Below are 23223 nucleotides of genomic sequence, written 5' to 3' on the forward strand. Positions count from 1 at the left end.
GTTGTGGGAACTACTTTTTGTGGCGGATGTTTTTTTCAATAAATCTTCGATTAATGTGTGTTTATTGTATAGCAATAAGGTTGGATGAATGTGGCAGTTGTATAAAAACATTACACCACTTGCAGTCGTGATTTGTGTAAAATAAACCATGCCTAGGGCCCTATGGTTTATTTTTCACAAACCACTCCTGCGCGTGATGTAATGCTTAAATACATAAGTAGGCATACATTTTTGCAGTTGCAGTTGAGCTACAGGTACAGCCTTTTCGTGCATCTTTATCAAGGGAACCCTTGTCTTAATGATTTTAATATTATGATGATACGATATGGACCTAGGTCACTCACAGCAATGCAATGCTGACAAAATAACGTTAGCTAGTTAACGTTAGAATAGTCAGCCAGAGTTGCGACTGCATTAGGGAACTATGCTAGCTACAAAAACAATGCTAATAGCTTATGCTGCGCTATTTGACATTGACTGACTGAGAGATCACCAGCAGTAGTTGACGGCCTCACTTTATGGTAGCGTTACGAGTATGTTATCATATTATTATCGACATTAATTGAATTAATCATCATCATCGTCATCATGGCATGGCACACACACTACCTCCCTGTGAGTCCCTATTAATCATGCAGGTACTATTCAATTCAAAGGGGCTTTATTGACATGGGAAACATACGTTTACATTGCCAAAGCCAAACAAAACAAAGCAAAACAATACTACTGTACTCCCTGCTTACCGCTACACTCTCCTCCCCCTTCTCACTCTGTCCCTCGGCCCTGAGCCTGAGTGGCATCTGATCTGATTGACACGAGAAACAGAGAGGACAGCAAGGGAGGGGGTGGGGCTTAGTAAGATGTGATTGGGCCAGCCAAGTGTCAGTATAGAAAATAAACCAATGGGCCGCTGTCCCTGCTTTATGGGCCGGTCGTTTTTATTTTATTTTATTTTTTATAAATCAAATTATATCGGCCCCAAGGTGCGTCGGCCCACCGGGAAAATGCCCGGTAAGCCAGTTTACCATTCCAGCCGTGCGGACAGGAACGTTTCTATTTGGTTCCAACTAATGAGAGACCAATCACATCTCTCCACATTTAGATTAAAGGGAAAATTACATAAAGCTAGAGTTTAGAAGTACCCTGTGAGAGGGGCGGTTAGGTGGCCGAGCGGAGATTGCGTTCGTCACCAACCCCGGAGCTGTGAGCTGGATTCGCCTGTTCGAATCCAGCTCACAGCTCCGGGGTTGTCACCAGCTTGGCTGGCCGTCTGCACCAATACAATTGGCTGTATTGGAGGGTGGGAGAAGCTGGCGGGGTGGGTCCGGGTCATTGTAAACAGCGACTCCTACAGTTCGGTCGGGGCGCCTGCTAAGCGCGGATAGGACTTGAGGGGGATAGTGTGGTCCTCCCACACGCTACGCCCTCTCGATGAGAATCCGCGCTGCCAGGTGAAAAGAAGCGGTGATTGGCTGGACGTGTGTCGGAGGAAGCACGTGGTAGCCTCCACTCTCCCAGATGATCTGACTGTGGGGGGTAAGTGCGCAGCGACCAGGAAGGGACTGGGAATTGGCATACGACTAACATTGGGATGGGAGAAAATCGGAGGAAAAATGGAGGGAAAAAAAAAAAAAAAAAAAGTACCCTGTGAGTTTGAATGGTTCTAATGTTTCTATAGGAGAGGCTGACTACACCGGGGAAGTTCAGTAAAGGAAGAGGGGGTAAGCTGTTTCTGTCACCCATTTTGGTCTAACTTCAGGCCCCCTAGTCCTCAGAGAGAACAAGATAAGTGTGAAATAATCAATGATATTTTACTGTTTTCCCATCTCCTTAACTAGTTTTTAAATTAACCTTTTGTACTGTACATTTTCTTTTAGATATGTTTCCAGTGAGGGAGATTTGTCATGATTCAGATTTAGACCCTTCTACTCTTCCTCGAGCCGCCCTCCCCCAGCAACCCTCCTCATCTCACAATCCTGGCGTGCAGTGGACAGACCTGGCTGCTGTCCAGTCGCAACTCCAGATACAGAATCAGGTGTGTGTGTGAGAATAGAATAGAATAGAATAGAAATACTTTTATTATCCAGAGGGAAATTTCACACTGCAAATCGCTCAACATTAAACATTTAGACAGAACAGGTCACGAATAAGAATAACAAAACAAATCAAATTGCCTAAGATAAGAGTAGAATAAAATAGAATAAAAATGGAATAGAATATACAGTAAAAATATACTGAGGTCTACAGTAGGTGTAATATTGCACAGTTTGGCATAAAACGGAGACGTGTGTGTGTGTGTGGCAGAAAGAGATCTATGAATTTATTTGTTTTATTCTATTATTACCTATTGTGGCAGCAACAGAATGTCAAGTATTCTCCCATTGTCTCCCCTAGACAATTGAGTCTCTTGCCAAAAGGTTCCATGACATGGACAGAGACAGGCTGTCTCAGCAGCGCCTCATCCACACACTACAAGGTAATGACGCCCCCTGATGTGTGCCGTGACATTTTATCTCTGTCTCTAGTGGGTCACAATGCCCTCACACAAACACACAAGACCTGACACCACTTTTTGTTAACTAGGTGAAAAGAATGAGTCATCAAATCCAAAGGAAAGTAGGGAGCCAAGTACTCTTCTACTTTTCCTTTAGTTTTTAGCTACGACCAAGCAGCTTGTATAAATCGGTCGGTCTTGTACACGACAGACACATGAAATTTGCCACATTAGACATTGGTGTGCCAATGCATCATAACAAATATCACACCAATCGGCCAGATGGTGGCGCTGTAATCAAAGGTCAAAATGTCAATCTTTGAAAGCCATAACTTTCACAACGTTAGATTGACACAAGACTTGTACACATATACAGCTATCTTTCTGCCATTCAGATTTTTTAATAAATCTTTTAATTTTTCCCCCCTATTACTCCTAAGTTGTCCACCCAATTCTCATGAAACTTGCTGTGTGGCATCTGGGGTCCAACGTGTTTCCTTGTGTAGTTCTGAAAGTTGCTAGGCTACACCATATGACTGCAATCTGAAGCGACGTGTTACTCGTGAGCCCTGTCTGATTTATATACCAAACGTGACGCACATGTTACCTCCTTGATAGGGAAGAGGTAAGTAAAGTTTATTTATAGGTGTGCATAGCTTTTTTAATTTTGCCTCACGGTGGCACTATTCACTAAGATCACACCATAGAGAAATGTGTTGGTGTGCCAATGTCTCACAACAAATATCACACCAATTGGCCAGATGGTGGCGCTATAATCAATGGTCAAAATGTCAAACTTTGACGAGACTACATAAATATCTCTAAAATAAATCTATTTATTAAAGAGATTTGCACTACATTCATACCTCATTTGCATTCACATCTTACCTTAACGCGTGAATATTTTAGGCAACCAACTTGTGTTTAGCGTTTCTCTGATTGGCCAATACGCCCATGTGACCACGGCAGCGCGAGAGAGCGGCAGCGCGGAAATAGGCTGTCTATTGCCTCGCGCTGCAGCGCTGAAATAGGCTGTCTATTGCCATTCTCTAAGTCAAACTCTAACCTTAACCAGCTCCTTAACAGCGCCTAAACTTAACCCTTCTAACCTTAAGCAACTCCGAAACAATGCCTAACCTTAACCAACTCCGAAACAATGCCTAAACTTAACCGGCGAAATGAATGCACGTTAAAAAATATTGCCATTCTCTAAGTCAAACTCTAACCTTAACCAGCTCCTTAACAGCGCCTAAACTTAACCCTTCTAACCTTAAGCAACTCCGAAACAATGCCTAACCTTAACCAACTCCGAAACAATGCTTAAAGTTATGCCTAAACTTAACGGCGAAAGAATGTGAATGCATGTTAAAAAAAAAAAAAAAAAAAAAAATTGAAGGGAATCGAACTAGCCAGCAACGAGCCGTAGGATCCACAGCCATGCAGCTTTGCCAATTGAGCTATTTCTGGATACTGAATAAGGTGCGGTTACTGGCATATAATGAGCTCCGGAGCGGCAGAGCAGAGCTGCCGCTCCGCTCTGCTGCTGCCGCGTCGCCGCGGCTAGCCGCAAGTTGGGCGTGGTTAGACACAAGTTGGTTGCCTTTAATATTTAGGCTACCTTAACACTTTCAGTGCCAGCCATGCGGGACGCTAAAGGGCTCCGTATGCCAGAGTCCACTTCAATGATAGAGCTCTCATATTTGCAGGTGAAAAGATGCAACGGCTGCTTCCTCGAGTACCGGAGGGGACACGTGATGTAAGGCTTTGTCCACATTGCAGTCGGCTTGTGGGAGGCATGGCCTAACAGCGTTCGAGACAGGGGAGGGTAGAATTGGACGATACGAAATTGGGATGGGAGAAAAATTGAAAATGGGAGAAAAAAGTAGATCAAAAAAAGAAAAACTGAATTACCTCTCTCTGACCATCACTGTATATTCTTTGATGCTCAAATAACCCTTACTAAAACAAAAAAATAAGTCGGTTCAAAAGAGGCTCCTAAAGGCTGAATCAAAGTTCATCGATCTTATCAGACTACATGAACCACACAATCATGACGGCTCTCTAAATGAAATGGTAGAAAATCTCAATGATGCACTATCATCTATTAATGATAGTAATACGAGGAAAATTGATAGCAAAGGCAGCACTACTCAAGAGGGCCAGAATAGAGACATACCAGAACTTAGTAAAGAAACTGAAAGAATTAGAGAAAAAACACAAACTCAAAGAACCAAGAGACACTTAGGGAAGTAAAAGACGTTAGAGAAAAGATAAACAAAGAATTACTGACAGAAATTGAGAAAAAGGCTAGATATGTGAAACAGACATACTATGAAGGAGGAACGAGAGCGACCAGACTCTTAGCTAGACGAATCAGAATACAACAGAAACAAAATACAATACACACAATAAGAGACACAAACACAAACAGGTTACTAAGAGAACCAGCTGAAATAGAGAAGACTTTTGTAGAATACTATAAGACACTATACACACAACCGAAAGCGGCAGGAGTAGAAGTGATAGAGACATTCTTAGAAAAATTAGATTTACCATCGATAGGAAAGGAACAGAACAAAATATTAAATGCAGAGATAACAGAACAGGAAGTGGGAAATGCGATCAGTAAAGCAAAGAACAATAAGTCACCAGGTAGCGACGGATTCCCTTCGGAATTTTACAAAACATTTAGACAGGAACTGAGGCCCATATTAGAGGCAGCATTTAGACACACAATGAAAAAAGGAACAATGCCACCCTCATGGAAAGAAGCCATAATTACTACGATTCCAAAGGAAGGGAAGGATAAGGAACTATGTAGTAGCTTCAGACCAGTGTCCATACTTAATGTAGATTACAAGATGTATACATCGATAATAGCCAAAAGATTTGAGACATTTATGCCAGATATTATAGACGAAGACCAGACCGGATTCATTAAAGGAAGAAAAACACAGGACAACATTAGAAAGACAGTGCAGATAGTAGAGGAGATACAAAAAGATGGAGGAAGTGCAGTACTAGTTAGCCTGGATGCAGAAAAAGCATTCGACAGTGTAAGCTGGATATTCCTATATAAAGTATTAGAGAAATTTGGACTAGACAAAAACGTGATGAAAACAATTAGGGCATTATATCAAGAACCAACGGCAAGGATTAAAGTAAATGGCAACCTGACGGACCGGATCAAACTAGAGAGGGCTACAAGACAGGGCTGTTGTCTTTCGCCGACGCTCTTCGATATATTCATCGAACCACTGGCTCAACTAATTAGACAGACCGAGGACATCAAAGGGGTGGAGATAAGGGGAACAGAACATAAATTAGGACTGTTCGCAGATGATGTGATAGTATATATGAGACAACCAGACACAAGCTTCCCGACACTGATGGACTTACTGACAGAATATGGATATTACTCAGGATATAGACTTAACGTAACAAAGACACAGACCTTAACATTGAACTACACCCCAACGACAGAGATCAAAGACAAATACAAGATTAAATGGGATATGGACAGGATCAGATACCTAGGAGTGAATATTACAAGAGAGGTGGAGGGACTATACGATGCAAACTATACACAGATTAATCAGAAAATCAAACGAGACCTAGAAAGATGGACAGTAATGCCTCTAGACTTTAGCTCAAGGATCGAAATTATAAAGATGAATATATTACCAAGGTTACTATACCTATTTCAGGCTCTACCTATATTAATACCACAAAGCCAGTTCAGGGAATGGAATAAACAGATATCAAGATTCATATGGGGGGGGGAAAAGGCCAAGGATAAGATATGTGACTCTACAATTACAAAAGGAGAAAGGAGGAATGGCAATACCTAGTTTAGAAGATTACTACTACGCAGCACAGCTGATAATAGTAACATGTTGGTGCAACGAGAACTATGAAGCCAAATGGAAAGACATAGAAACAAAAAATGAGGGACTCAAAGTGCAGGCACTAATAGGAGACAGGGAGCTATACAGAAGAAAGGAACAACTAATAGACCCAATTACCAAATTCACTATAGATATATGGAACAAGATAGTAAAGAAATACAAGCTAGAAAAAGAAACCAAGATACTGAGATGGATAACGCACGACAACAAATTTAAACCAGGGAAAGAAGATCATGGGTTCAAAAGATGGGAGAGGGGGGGCATAACAGCAATATGTACAATAACAGAAGGAGGGGAGATCCAGACTCTACAAAAATTGAAAGAAAGATTCGGACTAGAGAATAGCGACCACTTTAGATATTTACAGATTAGGGACTACTACAACAAGGAAATAAAACTAGACAAAGACAAAGATCAGAATGGGATAATTAAGATAATGGTAAAAGCATACGAAGGAAGGAAGGGGGGGGGGATATCAGCACTATATCGGGCAATAATGGACAGCAAGGACATCACAACCAAATATATAAAGGAAAAGTGGGAGAAGGAATTAGAAACGGAGATAACAGAAGAAGAATGGTATAACATATGTAAGATACAACACACAACCACAGGGTCAAGGATATGGAGGGAGTTTGGGTGGAAAAACATAATTCGATTTTTTATAACACCAGAAATACAGGGCAACTATACACCAACACAGAAACCATGCTGGAGAAAATGTGGACAGGAAATAGCAAACCACACACACATATTCTGGGGATGTCAGATAATAAAGAACTATTGGGAAGAGATAGGAGGGATAATAAATGAAATAGTAGGATATGAAATACCCCAGACAGGACAAGTATTGTATTTAGGGAACTTAACACAGGAAGGAATGCAGGGGAAAGATATATACTTGATTAAGATATTACTAGTAGCAGCCAAGAAAGCACTGACGAAAATGTGGTATAGAGTAGAAGCACCGACGGGGGAACAATGGACAGAGATAGTGGGTGGGATACAGGAAATGGAGAGAATCACATATAGGCTGAGGCTACAAGACGAGAAGTTTGAATCAAAATGGGAGAAGTGGGAAGAGTATAGGAAAAAAAGAAACGACATCACAGGAGAGTAAAAAGGAGACAAGAAGAAAAAACGAAACGAAAATAAACTATGAAGGTACCAAAGAACCCATGTCACTTTTTTTATATTTTTTTGTATTTATTTATTGTTTCTCTCTTTTCGTTGTTTTTGTTTAGCTGTGTTTTTTTTCTTTTTCCCCTTTAGTGAATTTATTTTAGGTCAACTTGTCATTCGATTTCGATATACATTTTTCTAATATCAGCTATATCTTTTAGTTCTTATCTATCGAATTCTATTGTACTGTCGTTTATAATTTTGACCGCCAATTGTATTATTGTATGTGGATGTTTTGTTTGTAAAGCAAAAAACTGGAAATAAAAATTTAAGTATAAAACTAAACGAAAAACGAAAAAGCAGACGACCAGAGCCTCCCCCTGGCTGATCTATAATGCTGACAACAAAGAAAAAAGGAAATGTCCTGCAGCTGAGAGAAAATGGAGGAAAACAAAAACCACTATCTGCTGTGATATCTACAAATATGCTTTTTTTTTAATGTGAATATTTCTTCAGCTAGTCAGATAGTAAATTATATTGACCATATTGACCAAATTGTTTACACTGTCTGTGTTGTTTTTTACTACCTGTATACTGTGTTGTTTTTACTACCTGTACCCCCCCTCCCCCCCATGCTGCTATGATGCCTGAATTTCCCCAAGGGGATCAATAAAGGAATATCTTATCTTATCTTAACTGCCTATAACAAAACCATCCACTTAACAAGGAAAGACTACTTCTCTAAAATCATTACAGAAAACGCTGGAAACTCCATAATCCTTTTTTCCACTATTAATCTACTACTCAACACTGCTCCTACTCCTCAGTCCTCAACGGTTACATGTGAAAAACTTGCTCTAATCTTTAACAACAAAATAACAAAATAATAAAATATACTGTATATATATTTTATTATTTCTATTACTGCCTATTTTTAAATTGAATGAAACCGTAAACAGAGCCTATTGGGACGGATATTATTCCTAATGTGAAAAACTGATTTACCTTACCTTGCTACCTTTAAAAAATATATATTTTTATGCTCTCATATGCCTGTATTTTTTACTGCTGTGAAGCACTTTGAACTGCAATTTCTGTATGAAAAGGGCGATACAAATAAAGTTGATTATTATTATTATTATTTAATGTTGTGTACGGTTGGGTGAGTAGAAATGGTGATATTGGTCACAATATTTAGTCATTTTGAGTTTGGAAATTCACATGAGAGTAACTGCAAAATGTGCAGTAAAACAACCCCTGCCTCCACTGACTTCCCTTTGGTGGTTAACTCAATGGACACCCTGCCCTAGGTTAGACGTTTTTCATCTTCCTGAAAATGATGCTCTGCCTATTATTATTATGTATTTTAAGTTTTAGTTTCACTATAATGTCTCGGCCCATTCATTTCCTTGTTGAGCTGCCTGGCAAGATTACTTGGCACTCTCCCCAAAAGGTTTTGAAGCGCATTCTCGATGAATGCACAGGCTTGAATACAGTGCAGGCTTTTTTTTACCCCATAAACGAAATACATTTCAAAAAAATTGCTATTATTCTCCTTTTTAATGTTCAGATGTTATTTGTGATACTCTAGTATCCTAGTACTTGTAAAACAGTTACAACATTTCCCTATCTACATCCTAAGGAAGTACAAACGCTGCTGTCCCTTTTTACAGACTTGTCAGAATCGGCATCAGATTTCATATTATTGTCGATGACTGTTCCAAGATATTTATATTGTTCTACAAAGTCGATGCGAGGAGACCATATCCTGTTCACAGTCGAAGGGATATACTCATTATCTCAATATTTAGTCGACGGCGAAAGATTGGACGGGTTTCGGCTGTCCTAACTGGTGGGAAGTTCGTTCCACCATTGTGAGGCAAGGACCGAGAATAGGCGACTTCTCTTTGATGACCCTCCCAGAGCTCGGATAGGAGTAGGTCTGAGGCGGCCAGAAGATACAGAGCGTAGGGGTCTTGAGGGTGTGTAGTAAGAGACCATTGACCGGAGGTAGGCGGGAGCCGTTCCCTTCGCTGCACGATATGCCAGGTCAAGGGCCTTGAAGAGGATTCGTGCGGCAATGGGGAGCCAGTGCAGGTCCCTGAGAAGTGGGGTGACATGGGCTGACTTCGGTAGGTTTGAGATCAGGCGGGACGCTGCATTCTGAATGAGTTGAAGAGGCTTGGTGGCAGTGGTCGGAAGGCCAGCAAACAGTGCGTTGCAGTAGTCGAGGCGGGAGATGACTGTTGTTTGGACGAGGAGTTGGGTGGCTTCTTTTGTCAGGAAGGGGCGGATCCTTCTGACGTTGCTCAGGAGGAATCGGAAGGTTCTGATTGTCGCTGCAATATGAGTGGAGAAGTTCAACTGTGTTCGACTGTGATGGAAAGGTCGGTCAGGGGGGAGGATTTGGCCGGCAGGTGAAGCAATTCTGTTTTGCTTAGGTTCAGTTTGAGGTGGTTGGTCGTCATCCAGGCGGAGATGTCAGACAGACAGGCCGAGATCCGCTCAGAGACGTGGATATCTGAGGGAGGGAAGGAGAGGAAGAGTTGAGTATCATCGGCATAGCAATGATAAGAGAAGGCATGAGACGTGATAATGTTACCCAGAGATTTAGTGTAGAGGGAGAAGAGAAGGGGTCAAAGGACCGAGCCCTGGGGGACACCTGTCCGCAGGGGGCGGGTGGCAGACAAGGTCCCTCTCCATGACACTTGGTAGGAGCGGTCATTGATGCATGTCAGCCATGTCAGCACAGAGCCAGCCACTCTCATTCCTGCAAGGGACGCGAGGAGGATCTGATGGTTGACTGTGTCGAAGGCTGCAGATAGGTCTAGGAGAATCAGGACAGAAGAGAGGCCTTTCGCTTTTGCTAAGTGAAGTGCCTCTGTGACCGCAATGAGGGCCGTTTCTGTGGAGTGGCCAGTCCTGAAGCCTGACTGATTATGGTCTAGGAGGTCATTCTGTAAGAGATAATCAGTGAGTTGGTTGGATACAGCATGTTCAAGTGTTTTAGAAAGGAAGGAGAGAAGAGATCGGAAACGAGTGCGCGACGGGCCGCCGGTTAATTAGATCTACTTGAAATGTCCCAAAGATCGACCTGTCGTGATCGACAGGTTGGTGACCCCTGCTCTTATCACCATCACATAGTATTTTCTCTCATTCCCAGAGGAGATTCGCAGGCTGCACGGAGACTCACAGGAGAGAGAGAGGGAAGAAGAGAGGAGAGGGCAGAGTCCAGGAGCAGAGAGAAGAATGGAGCAGTGGAGGAGAGAGGTGGGCCGTGAGCTGAACAGTCTTCGGGGACAAGTCACCAGAGCCACGTCACTGGGCAACCCGGAGGAAAGGTGAACATGGGGGGGTTCCGTCCATCTCGTCATTGACACAGACACACTTGTCACTTCTAGCATAGAGGTCAAAAAGGTTCGCTCCAGGTTGCAGGGAGTGTTTTGTTGACACTTTCCCACACAAATCCTTCTGCCGTCTGTGCGGGAAAATTGGTGACAAGTGTTGTTATATCTGTTATCAATATTTCTGCCTTTTGTTCTTGTAGTTTCAGCTCAAAGCTCCGTAGAGAGGAGCTGGAGCACCTGCGGAGGGAGGTGGACCAGCTGAAAGCTCAGCTGAGTGAGTCACACATACATCAAACCCTTAGCTCCTATTGATTTAGCAGGACTGTACATGTCCCAAACGCTGGCCTCTATTGCGAAGTCTTGCTCATAACCACTCCTTTTCCACTCCCCCGACAGGGAGACAGCAGGAGGACGTGTTCCTCCAGCAATCGGAGGCCAGGGAGACGAGGAGAGAGTATGAACGCAGCTGCAAGGTAAACACACGTGGTGCGGTGTGTCACTCAGGATAATCTGGTGGCGCCGTTCTGTTTTGAGACCCCCTTTTCTCTCTGTGTGTGTAGGTGTGTGTAGGTGTGTGTGTGTGTGTGTCCATTCTTGAGGTTGGCTGTACTTTTGACTACAGCTTAGAAGAAGCCTTTCTAACCAAAATGCTGAAATACCAACAGCTACAGCAGACCACCTCACAGCTAGGCTACAGATGTAAACTCCTAGTTTTTATCTTTGGCAGCACAAGTTGGTTGTGAGGGGCCTACAAATAGCCGGTCTCCCCAAAAGGAAGGCCAAGCACTTAGCCAGGTACTGCTCAGTATCAGCAATTATAGGAAGCCGCTCAATTTGGAGGAGACGTTGTTTCCTTTTCCCATGATTCTGCTGTCCATGCACCTTGTACCTGGCTGTTATTTCATAATTTCTGACTGCACTGGCAGTGTTTATGTCCTTTGTATGAGGCCTCCTTGTACTTCTGTTCATGTGGACATAAATAAACATTTCAAGTGTGTGTGCGTGTGTGTGCCCAGACCCTGGAGGAGCTTACAGACAGTTACAGGACACACAGCCTTGACCTGACCAAGACTGTTTCTCAATACACGCACACACAACAAGAGGTTCGCCAGATCAGGTATGTGTGGGTGGGTGGGTGTGTGCGTGGGGCTGCTTGTGTTTACATGCTTGGGTTTGTGTGACTAATGTAATTGATCTCTGTCCACAGAATGATTGTTTCAGAACTGAAAGATGAAGTCACGAATCTGATTCTCAAAGAACGGCAACCCACACCTTTACTGGCACCACGGATATCAGGTGAGACACACACACACACACACACACACACACACAAAACATGATAAAATATTTAACGCTCTTGTTTTTTTTGGTCTTACAGCATTAGTTCCAGGGATATCGCCAATTCCAGTATCCATTAGCCATACAAAAGGGTTCAGAGTTCAAGAGGCGGAGCCAGACTCAGACTCTGAGGACTTTAGCCCCACCCCCAGCCTGGCTGAGGTCAGCTCAGACGACCTGTCATGGCTGGAAGAGGGAGATGCTGGTGAGGACTTATCTCCCTTGTTGAAGTAGTTTAGTTTAGTTACTGTGATGGCTTGCTTTCTCTTGACACCTGTCATTATGCCACCCAGTCTTCATCTGCCAGTTTTTGGCCAAAGTCTCTTAACACTTTGAGCGCCACTCACGGCTAATCTCGGGTTTACGATTGTGACGTTGAAAGCCACGTCACGGCTTTTCTCTGGATTTTTTTATTTTTTTTTTTTTATTAGCGATCTGAAATCATATTGCATCACGCAAGCCTACCGTTGGAGATCCAGGGGCCGCCGGCGATCAGATGTGAAAAAAGCGCCCCCTATCGTCTCCCAGATGGTAAATCACCCTTTTGGAATGGACTCAATGAAAATGGATGGGGGGAAAAAATATTCCAGTCCACATTTTCCAGTCCACTGATGCAGCCGGAGTTACCAGAGTTCATTCTGGAGCCTCTGAGCCGTGGCGAGCATGGGTTATACTGTACACACGTTGGATCAATATACTTATCGATTTTTTCGAATGGTGATCAGGAATTGGAATATACCATTTGGATACCATCTGATGTCAGGTAAGGAATCTATGTTATCAGTGTTAGGATAATCAGACTCGTTTTCATGGAGATATAAGCGTTTCCACTATATGTGATATGGCTGTTTCACTGTAAAAGCCATGAGGAAATAATAGCAGCGATTATCGGCGCACGGCACGAGCGTGCGTGCGCACACATATACTATCGACCATCTAGCGTTTATTTGAAAGCGATTCATAAATAGACCGACAAATGATAACGTTCTGGAATATTCCAGTAAAAGGCGATTATCAGGGAATGTGTTGTTTTTTCTTCGAAACAGAGTGGTTTTCAAAATGCTATAAAAAGGAAATGAAGCGATAAAAACACAATCTGCTTTGCCAATGTTGACTGGAAAATGATTCTTTGATAAGCGATGGGCAGATTAGACACATAGCATAATTTAAAACATAGATTATTAGGCGATATTAACGTTACATGGGCCGTGGACTGTGGCATCAACGGGGTAAAAAGGAAAACACGGCCCGGCACTGAAAGTGTTAAGACCACATACTGTATCACTGCCCTCTGGTGAAAACCTTGTATCTCCAATTTTAGCAATGTTTTAATTAGGGATGTCCGATATTATCGGCCAATATTGGCATTAAAATGTGATATCGGAATATATTGGTTTACATATTGGTTTAAATATTTTTTATTTATTTTTATTTATTTTTTACATATCTATAACCTTTATTTACCCAGGCAAGCAAGTAAGAACAAATTCTGATTTTATTTATTGTCAAAAGTATGCATAATGTTGTGTTAATTCCACAACAAGAGATATGTAATGTTAATTACCTGAAATTATTCCGTTTTTTGGGGGGGGGGGAGGGGAACCCTGCATATATCGGTATCGGTTGATATCGGTATCGGAAATTAAGAGTTGGACAATATAGGTATATCGGTATCTGTAAAAAAGCCAATATTGAGCATCACTAGTTTTAATATGAATCTTTACATGGTTCTCTGTTGGAAACGAGCTTCAGGCCCTAAGGCCCAGTGAATCCATTCATAGATTTAACATAATGACACGTGTGTCAATCAGAAAATGAGGTTGTTTTCATAATTCCTGAAAAGTTAACCCTTTCGGAGATGCAATGTTTTCACCCGACAGCAGTGATTATTACTATTCCTGTGCTGTGGACAGTTCAGTCAACATTCTCTCCTAAAGCTTGGATGGTTCTCTCTCTAACTTCTAGATCCTTACAGTGAGCAGTGCAACGCTCACAAATATTTACCGAACTCTCCCGGGGCACGGGAATAACATGGTGTGAATTCTTAAAAAGGGTGACATACCCCCTTTTAACACCACACAGCCATAACGGCACTAGTAGAAACCCTCTTGGATTGACAAACGGATCACCCGCTCTAAAAGCCGCCAGAGGAGGGTGGTGGGTGGAGCACCGGATGGGCACAGAGACCCGGTGAGGTTTGTCAGTCGGGATAGTACACGCTGCCCACCTCACTCCCCCACACATCTGGACCCGCCTCCTCTCACAGTGACTCATCTCAACGTGCGTGAGTCACTGAGGAGGAGCACCAGTCTGTTGGTGATTGAACCCTGGCAGCTACAGCTGTTGACGTGGTTTTCTCTAAAGACTTCAGATGAAGAGATGTGATGTTTTTGAGGGAGAGAGAGGAAAGAGCTGGGTTCACCACAAAACAAACAGGATTGTAGTCCTTGTGTGTAGAAAACAATGACATTCTCATTTCCTTTCAAACAATCTCTGCAAGGCCAATCTCTTCCTGGGAACTTCCTGTGCTTGTGTGGAGTGAGTCTGTGTGTGTGTGCATGTGTGCGTGCGTGGTGGTATGGTGATATCTCCATAGACTTACTGTAACAGTAGGTCAACATTCCCATAAGTGATGGCAATCTGATCTAAACGTTTCCCAGAGCAATCTGGACACTTGCAGCCAGGCTAATCGTCTGATGATCATATCTGCACGCACACACACACACACACACACTCCTGCGCTGTTTTTAGAGGCAATTTGAATCTGTTCCAAACCAAACCTTTGAGCTAGGCGGAAAAAAACACATGCATAAACACACTCTCTGTTCTTCACCCCTGCCAGCTCCTCACCAAAAACGGCTCCCACGGGTGCATCTGAGCTCTCGGCCCAGAAGAAGTGATCTGGATGATGATGAAGATAACCTTCTTGACAAATTTGACGACGACGATGATGATGGTGGGGATGATTTGAATTTAGGATTGGGATCTGACCTCAGCCTAAACGACCTCTGACCTTTCATCAGGTGCTCTTTCGTTGGACTGGAAAACGGTCAATACCTTGGATGTTTTCCATTCGCTCTGCCAGTAAATAACCATATAATTAGTTTCCGTCAGCCTTGTCAGCCAGGCCAGACCTGCTAGCAGAGATGGGGGGACTCCAGTCGCATGACTTGAATCCAGTCGCAAATTTGAGGACTTGCGACTTGCTTGGCTAACGTTGATAAAAGACTTGACTTGACTTTGACTTGGTATTCATGACTCAGGACTTGACCGTTTTTATTAAGCTAAATAACCTATTTGCATTTATCTAGATATTGAGTATGAAAAGTTAGTGTTTTGAAACATGATTTGGTGACATTTAGTGCAGGACCTCTTCTGTACTTAACCTCATCCTCTTTTATACTTAACCTTGCATGAACACAACACTCCAACATACTCTAGATAATTAGGTTTTAAAACACTGTTCATCTGAAAACATCAAATCAAACCGATTTATAGGGTTCTTCATCTGTGGGATTAAATTATCCAGCCCACCTACAGTATGAAGAAGAGCTGGAATCAACCCTCTCACTCTTCCTCTCCCCTCTCATGAGCAGAATATTAAATTAAAGGAGAGATATTACGGAAAGTGGGTTTCGCCTGGTATGGATTTGTCAGTCTAAACTGTGCTGGGGGGAAATTACATAGATACTCCTTGCTGTTTGACCAGTGGTTTGAAGTAGGGATGCCCCGATCACGTTTTTTGCCACCGATACCGATCGTCTATGAGCCATATCGGCCGATACACTGCCGATACCAATAATTTTTGGTTCTATATATATTTAATAAAATATATATATTATATAATTATACTTGTAGGTGTATTATCTGCGAGACATCGCCACCACGCAACAAGTCAAAATGCTCACTATCTGCAAACAGCTCCACTGTCTGTGTGTATACTCTGACTAACAGGGTCTGAAACGTATAAGATGTTCGCAGTGTTGTTATGAAGCATGATAGCTAATTAGCCAACAGCTGCAAAAACGAATAATGTCAATTATGTTGTAAGACATTGATATCAGGAGCTATCTGTAGCTACTGCTAGCCGGCTAGATACCGTTAGACAATGCATCATGTATTAAACTATGGTTCTAAAGTGAACTATTTAGTTTACTGGGTCATTTCGTTTAAACAGTGAGCTAACGTGAGCTAACGTTAGCTACCTAGCTAACGGAGCTGCTCATGCAGACTATTGCCGGAGCTTGTTGATATCAGGAGCTATCAGTAGCTAGCCAGCTAGATACCGTTAGACAATGCATCATGTATTAAACTAAAATTAACTATTTAGTTTACTGGGTCATTTCATTTAAACTGAGCTAACGTGAGCTAACGTTAGCTACCTAGCTAACGGAGCTGCTCATGCAGACTATTGGCGGAGCTTGTTGACATGAGGAGTCTGGGAGGGGGAGGGGCAGTGCGCTGCAGCAGCAGCTGTGTGCCTGAGAGAGAAGTCAGCGAATGAGAACTCTGCTGAGAATTTGATCATGTTTTCCGCACGTCTTCGATTGGTTTTCACGATCGGCGAAAATAAAGCATTATCGGAATTCACCGATCTCATATTTATACTGATTATCGGCCGATACCGATCGATCGGGCATCCCTAGTTTGAAGTCTTCAGATTAACAAGGCTGAAGTTTCATTTGAACTCGAATGTGAAAATACCGTCTGAACGTTCCTGGCATAGGACAAGGAACCTACATGCACCTCTCCCAAAATGTGACCGCACATAGAGCGACCACAAGCGGTGTGATTGGCACACTTAGCAAAAAAGGTTGCATGGAACTATAACTAAAAACCCTACAACCACCCCAGATAAAGAACCTATGTGGATTGGAAGTCTACAACCTTTAGCTGTTCAGCTGCGGGCTCTGATAACAGAGCTAGGTTCGTAAAACCTCAGAACGGCGTAGGGCGTATGGATAAGATAAGCCCCAACCCATCGTTTTTCCCCCATTTGAGGATAGGAGAGACCCGGTCCCCCGTAGGGGCCCTTGACACGGGATTTGCATACAGAACCTGGGAAAAAACACCTGACGTTACATCCACCTCTTTTGAGAGGGGGATGATGTTAGTTTATCCCGCAGAGCCAGATCCATTTGACAGCGTGAGCTGGGATTTTAGCTAAGCAGTCAGACAATTACCAGTATAACCAGTTTATCCTGACAGGGCGGGACCTCACGTACGTACATACGCCAGCTGTTTCAGCTGCTGAGGTCAGGCAGACGCCTGCAAATCCCAGCTACTAGGACAGAGCGGCTTAGGCTCAGCTTCTTCCCCCAGGCCATCAGAGCCATGAACAATGTACATTGAGTGCTCAGAACATTGAACTGTCCACACACAAGCACACATGAACACACACACGACACGCACACTGTGCACGCTCACACACGAGCAGCCACTTAACACTTTAACATGAGCGGGCACACACTCATGTCGCACACACGCACACTTATGGCCAAAGGAAAGGACACTTTAAATTAGAATAACAGGAACAGTGTATTGCACTACCAAAGCTAACTAGCATGTCACACATGCGCTGTAAATAACTATGTACAGATACCGAGATGTCACTCCATGTTACCTGCTATCTGTTACTGCACAATGTTGTTTCTTCTTTTGATTCTATTATATGTACCACTGTATTGCACATCGTTGCGGGCAAGACCACCCGCATTTCATTGTATACCTGTATGCCGTGACAATTAAAACTCTTGACTTGACTTGACTTGACTTGATGTCGACGCGTATGGGGATTCCCCTTAGTGACGAGCACACCTATCAAGGCTCTCTCTTATTACACGCACCCTTGTCAGGTCACTTTGTTTGAGGCATACATTAAACACATTAGTGAAATGACTGCACGTTGTTTTAACCAAAAAATGCCGCTCTACCAAAGAGGGTCTTTTTTAATTTAACAAAAATCATATGCAGGTGGGGGGGGTGGAGGGAGGGGGAATCACAGGTGGTTTAGGCTTGGTTCCGCAGCAGTCATCTCCTTGCGCCTCGTGCGGTGCGCCCTTGCTTGCCCTGAGGGGCAAATGCCCTGGCGAGACGGGTCGGGGATCGTGCAGCGGCTGCTGGCAGGTCCCTACCTTACCATCCGAGCACAGGGTAGGCGGAGGCGCTAGGCTCGCCGCGGAAGCGGTGCGCGCTACTGGGCCCATCTTTCGGCATGCTGCGCGCCGCCTTGTGGGGTGCGTCATAGGGAGCGCTGGCGCTGTGGGGAGCGTTGCGGGACGCGCTTGGGTTGGGTCACTCCCTGGTCTCCGGCCTGGTGAAATGGCGACCCAGGAGCAATCTCCCTGCAGGCCACTGACACCTCCTCGATAGACAAACCGAATAGGCCGTCCTCTGAGAGGGGGGCCAGGAGGAGGGGCAGCCTTCTCCTGTCCTTCAGAGAAGACTGCTCCAACCACAGGTGTCTGTGTATCAGGGTAGTCAGTGCCATCAATTTCCCAGAGGCTATGCCCTGCAGCTGGGACAGGCCCACTCCGCCAGCTGCCGGGCCGATTTCCCCCTCGGCATCGGCTTCTGTTTGGGGTGCCACATCATTTCGGGGCAGAGGACTGCTGCCAGCGGCTTATCCAGCCGTGGCACGCTAGTCCACAAGCCCCGGACCCGACCCTCCACCTGCGTAAAAGGCAGGTGGGAGCGCGTCAGGCCCTTGATGTGGGACACCACCTGGCCCCGGGCAATGTAGGCGTCCATGGGGGGAAAACCCGGGCACAGCATGTCCGGCCTGCCATGTGGGTTCTCCCGGAGAAAGTGTCCTTTTTTTACTGTACATAAATGACATGTCAGCAGCATGCTCATGTAACTTGTTTTTATTTGCAGACGACTCAGCCCTGCTAGTCTCACACAAGGATCAGAACACACTAGAACAGATGCTAGGTGAAGAAATTGCAGGGGTCAGCAGGTGGCTTTCGGACAACAGGCTTTCTCTTCACCTAGGTAAAACAGAGGCAGTACTATTAGCCTCCAAGCCCAAGCTCAGGAAAGCACGGGAGTTTAATATCCAGCTAGGAGCTGTAACCCTAAAACAGCAAAAAAAAGCGAAGTATCTAGGCTGTATGATAGACGGGAGCCTAGATGGGGAGGCTATGGCCTCCCAAGTACTGGGCAAAGTCAACGCCCGCACCAGGTACCTAGCTAGGAAAGCCAACCTCCTTGGCAGAGATAGCCTCAGGCTATTAGCAAATAGCCTAGTACTCTGCCACTTTGACTATGGTAGCGTATCGTGGTTCGAGGGCCTGTCAGTGAACATAAAAAAGAAGCTTCAGGTTTCCCAAAATAAGCTAGTAAGGGTGGTAATGGGTCTTGGCCCTCGCACCCACATAGGGAGGAGTCACTTCCAGGAGCTAAACTGGCTTCCTATAGAGGCCAGAGTTACCCAGCTCAGACTGAACATAGTGCACAATATTATAAACCAAAGGTCCCCTAGATACCTCCAAAACTACTTCACCCCGGTCAACGAATCCCACAACCACAGAACTAGAGCAAGCATAGCAAACCTGAAGCCTGCTTCTTTCCGATCGAAACTGGGCCAATGCTCCCTTACTTTCTCTGGAGCCCAGGATTGGAACAAGCTGCCTCTCCCCATCAAGCAGAGCTTGAGCCTCCACAGCTTCAAGAGAAGCGTCAGGAAGTGGCTCATGGACAGAATAGAAGAATAGCCCCCTATAGTTTGAATGGGTTTCCAATCAGTTTTTAGTTATTGTGGGGTATACAATTTTAGCGATAGGTTAGTCTTATAAAGTTTTAAATGTATGAGTGTTGTGTTATTGTCGTGTATTTTGTTGTGGCCTAACAGCCCTGGGACCATGACGGAAATAAGGATTTTACTCTTTCTCATGTTATCCTTTGGATCCTTGTTGTGTGTTTTTAATCCATCAATAAAATAAAATAAAATCAAAGTCCCACTATCATAGCTGCTACCACGAAGTGGTAGTATAACATCATGTGAGCTGTTACTATGGTTACTGGTAGGGCTATATAATTAGGGCACCTGTGTACAACCTTCAGACAATAAACAGCTGGCTGAAGCAAGCATAAAGATCTAACCGTCCGTCTTATTGATAGTAGACTACGATCTTTACATGGTACCAGGAGTAAAAGTAAGAAGCAACGCAAGAAGATGGAAGCATTTAAACCGCCCGGCACATTGAAGCTGACGGGAAATTGGAGAGCTTTCAAACAGCGATTCCTGCTGTATCTTGCCGCTGTTGGAGTGGACAGGAGGGCAGATGAGAGGAAAATAGCCATGCTACTCACCGTTGCCGGCACAGAGGCAATAGAAGTCTTCAACACCTTTGTGTATGCTGAACCCGAGGACAAAGACAAGTTTGACGAGGTCATACAAAAGTTTGATGAGCACTGCCTGTCAAGAAAAAATGAAACGTACGAGAGGTTCCAAACACTAAGCCTAAAGTCTCTTTTTCGATTTGTGCATAGCGTTGCTCTGTCTCTGTCATTGACCTTGACGCATATGCTACAGGTTGCCATTTGCCTCCCTTCAATTGCAACAGCACAGCCCCCAAGCCGTCTTTTGAGGCATCGGTGGAGAGTTTTGTTGGTTTTGCAGGATCAAAGAATGTGAGGACTGGCTCAGTAGTCATAGTCTCCTTCATATTTTTCCATTCTTTGTCAGGCCGAGCAGTCCACTCAAACACTGTGTTGTGCTGCAACAACTCTCTGAGGCATGCTGTCTTGGAGGTAAGATTAGGAATGAACTTACCCAGAAAGTTGATCATTCCCATGGCTCGCAAGACACCTTTTTTGTCCGTGGGAGGTGGCATGTCCAGTATGGCCTGCACTTTTGACTGGTCAGGCCCCACCCCCTCTCCTGAGAGTTTGTCTACCAAGAAGGTCATCTCTGTAACACCAAAAAGACATTTCTCTCGGTTTTATTTTAGTCCATTCTTTCTTACTCTTGATTCTCGAGTCTTTCATCATGTTGTTGGCGCGTGCTTCCCCAGACCACCAAATCATCGATGTATACTCTTGTGCCTTCCAGACCCTCTATTATTGACTCCATCGCCCTATGGAAGATCTCAGGGGCCGATTTGATGCCAAACGGGAGCCTTAAGAAACAGTAACGCCCAAATGGTGTATTGAAGGTAGTGTACTTGCTGCTTTCTGGGTCCAGCTTCAGCTGCCAAAATCCATGCGAAGCATCTAGTTTGCTAAAGTACTGTGCACCTGTCATCTCACTCTGTATCTCTTCTTGTTTGGGGATCTGATAATGTTCTCTCTTAATATTTTCATTCAGATCTTTGGGATCAAGGCAGACTCGTAAAGCATTTGTGTTTTTTTTCTTAACACATGTTATGGAATTCACCCAGTCTGTGGGCTCCTCCACTCGCTCAATCACACCCATTTGTGTCATTCTGTCCAGCTCTTTTTTCAAGCCAACTCTGAGAGGTGCTGGCACTCTTCGTGGGGCGTGCACTACAGGCTTAGCATCATCTTTGAGCTTGATCTCAGACGCTTTGCCTCCTAGTCCTAGGAGGGAATCATGACCATCCGGCACAATGGTAAATAAAAGGTTGTGCTGCTGGTCTTTCGCTGTGACCTTAAGTCTACATCCACCCTTTGTTGTTATTGCCTGCCCATTGTACACCTTCAGTTTTGTGACTTTTTCTGTGCATTTTCTAGGCTTCTCGCTAAGTGCTTTAAGATCACTTTAATTTATTAAGTTAGCTTCAGCCCCTGTGTCAATTTTAAAGGTTACGATTGTCCCATTGACCATCAGTGGCGCAATCCATCTGTCATCACCTACAGCGTTTACAGTATGGTCTGTATCCCGCAAATCTGAGGGCTGTGTGCTGTCAGCATCTACCTCACGTGAAACCATATCAATAAAAAATGCATCATCACTGTCAGTGTCATCCGTTTCTTGCACTGTTCTCACACCCTGTCCTTTTTTCTTGGATAGACACATTCTTGCATAATTGAGGTTGAAATGCACGTCGACATGGTGACTGCATTGCTCCCTGCCTCGGATGTCATGTTATAGCACATTGTGGAGGAGTCTGCAAAGGACCCGCTGCTGCAGAAAGTGGTCCACCTTATCCAAAATGGTTGGTCAAAGGGAGTCTGTCCACAGTTCTATCCAGTGCGTGTGGATCTGTGTGTAGCTGATGGACTGGTACTGAGACAAAATAGAATTGTCATTCCTCAGTCCATGCGCCAGGACATGCTTCGTCGTATTCATGAGGGACATCTAGGCATGGAGAAATGCAAAAGGAGAGCAAGAGAAGCAGTGTATTGGCCAGGCATCAATACGGACATTGAGGAAAGGATACAGAAGTGTGGAACATGTCTCAAACATCACTACAAACAAACCAAAGAGCCAATGCTGGTAGCAGATCTTCCCACTGTACCATGGCAAAAGGTGGGCACTGATTTGTTTCATCTACAAGGCAAGGACTTTATTTAGGAGAAATAGGAGGAGTCTGTTGAAGACTCAGGAGGACACAGAGAAGCAAACCGAGGACACTGAATCTGAACAATCACAACACGGTGGTGATACAACAGACGTGCAACACACGGAGCCTCCTTCTGAGCCTCCTTCACTGGCAGACATGCAACACACTGAGCCTCCTTCACCTTCCCCAATGGCTGATACATTGAGACGGTCTTCTAGACCTAAGAAACCACCTGAGAGACTCATAGAACATTGTTGAATTGTTGATAGTGTTGAAAGAGAAGGTTTGTATGGTTGACACAAAGTGGTTGGTGTTTATTTTGAGTAATGTTATGCTCGCCTGTTTGGAAAGAGAAGTGTTGAATCAATAGTATCAATAGTGTTGAATTATTTATATTGGTGATGGAGAAGGTTATCTATTATTGTATGGTTGACACAAAGTGTTTTAAGGTGATTTATTTGACTGATGTTATGCTCACCTGTTTGGAAAGAGGGTGTAATGATAAGTGCTATCATAGCTGCTACCACTAAGTGGTAGTATAACAT

The 23223-nt window shown here is 44.0% G+C and overlaps 1 protein-coding gene across 1 annotated transcript; it reads left to right on the forward strand.

Moving 5' to 3' along the window:
- Positions 1–1691: 1691 nt before the first annotated feature.
- Positions 1692–15221, forward strand: LOC311223645 (uncharacterized protein; the record flags this gene model as incomplete). Its single annotated transcript, XM_084308418.1, has 10 exons — positions 1692–1721; positions 1878–2035; positions 2395–2476; positions 10688–10865; positions 11072–11145; positions 11268–11344; positions 11888–11988; positions 12079–12167; positions 12250–12414; positions 15052–15221. The coding sequence occupies exons 2-10, from the start codon at positions 1880–1882 to the stop codon at positions 15219–15221; spliced, it is 1092 nt and encodes a 363-aa protein (XP_084164544.1). The 5' UTR covers positions 1692–1721; positions 1878–1879.
- Positions 15222–23223: the final 8002 nt, after the last annotated feature.

The sequence above is a fragment of the Notolepis coatsorum genome (genome assembly GCF_963971535.1).
Source record: "Notolepis coatsorum genome assembly, chromosome: 2".
Classification (NCBI taxonomy): Eukaryota; Metazoa; Chordata; class Actinopteri; order Aulopiformes; family Paralepididae; genus Notolepis; species Notolepis coatsorum.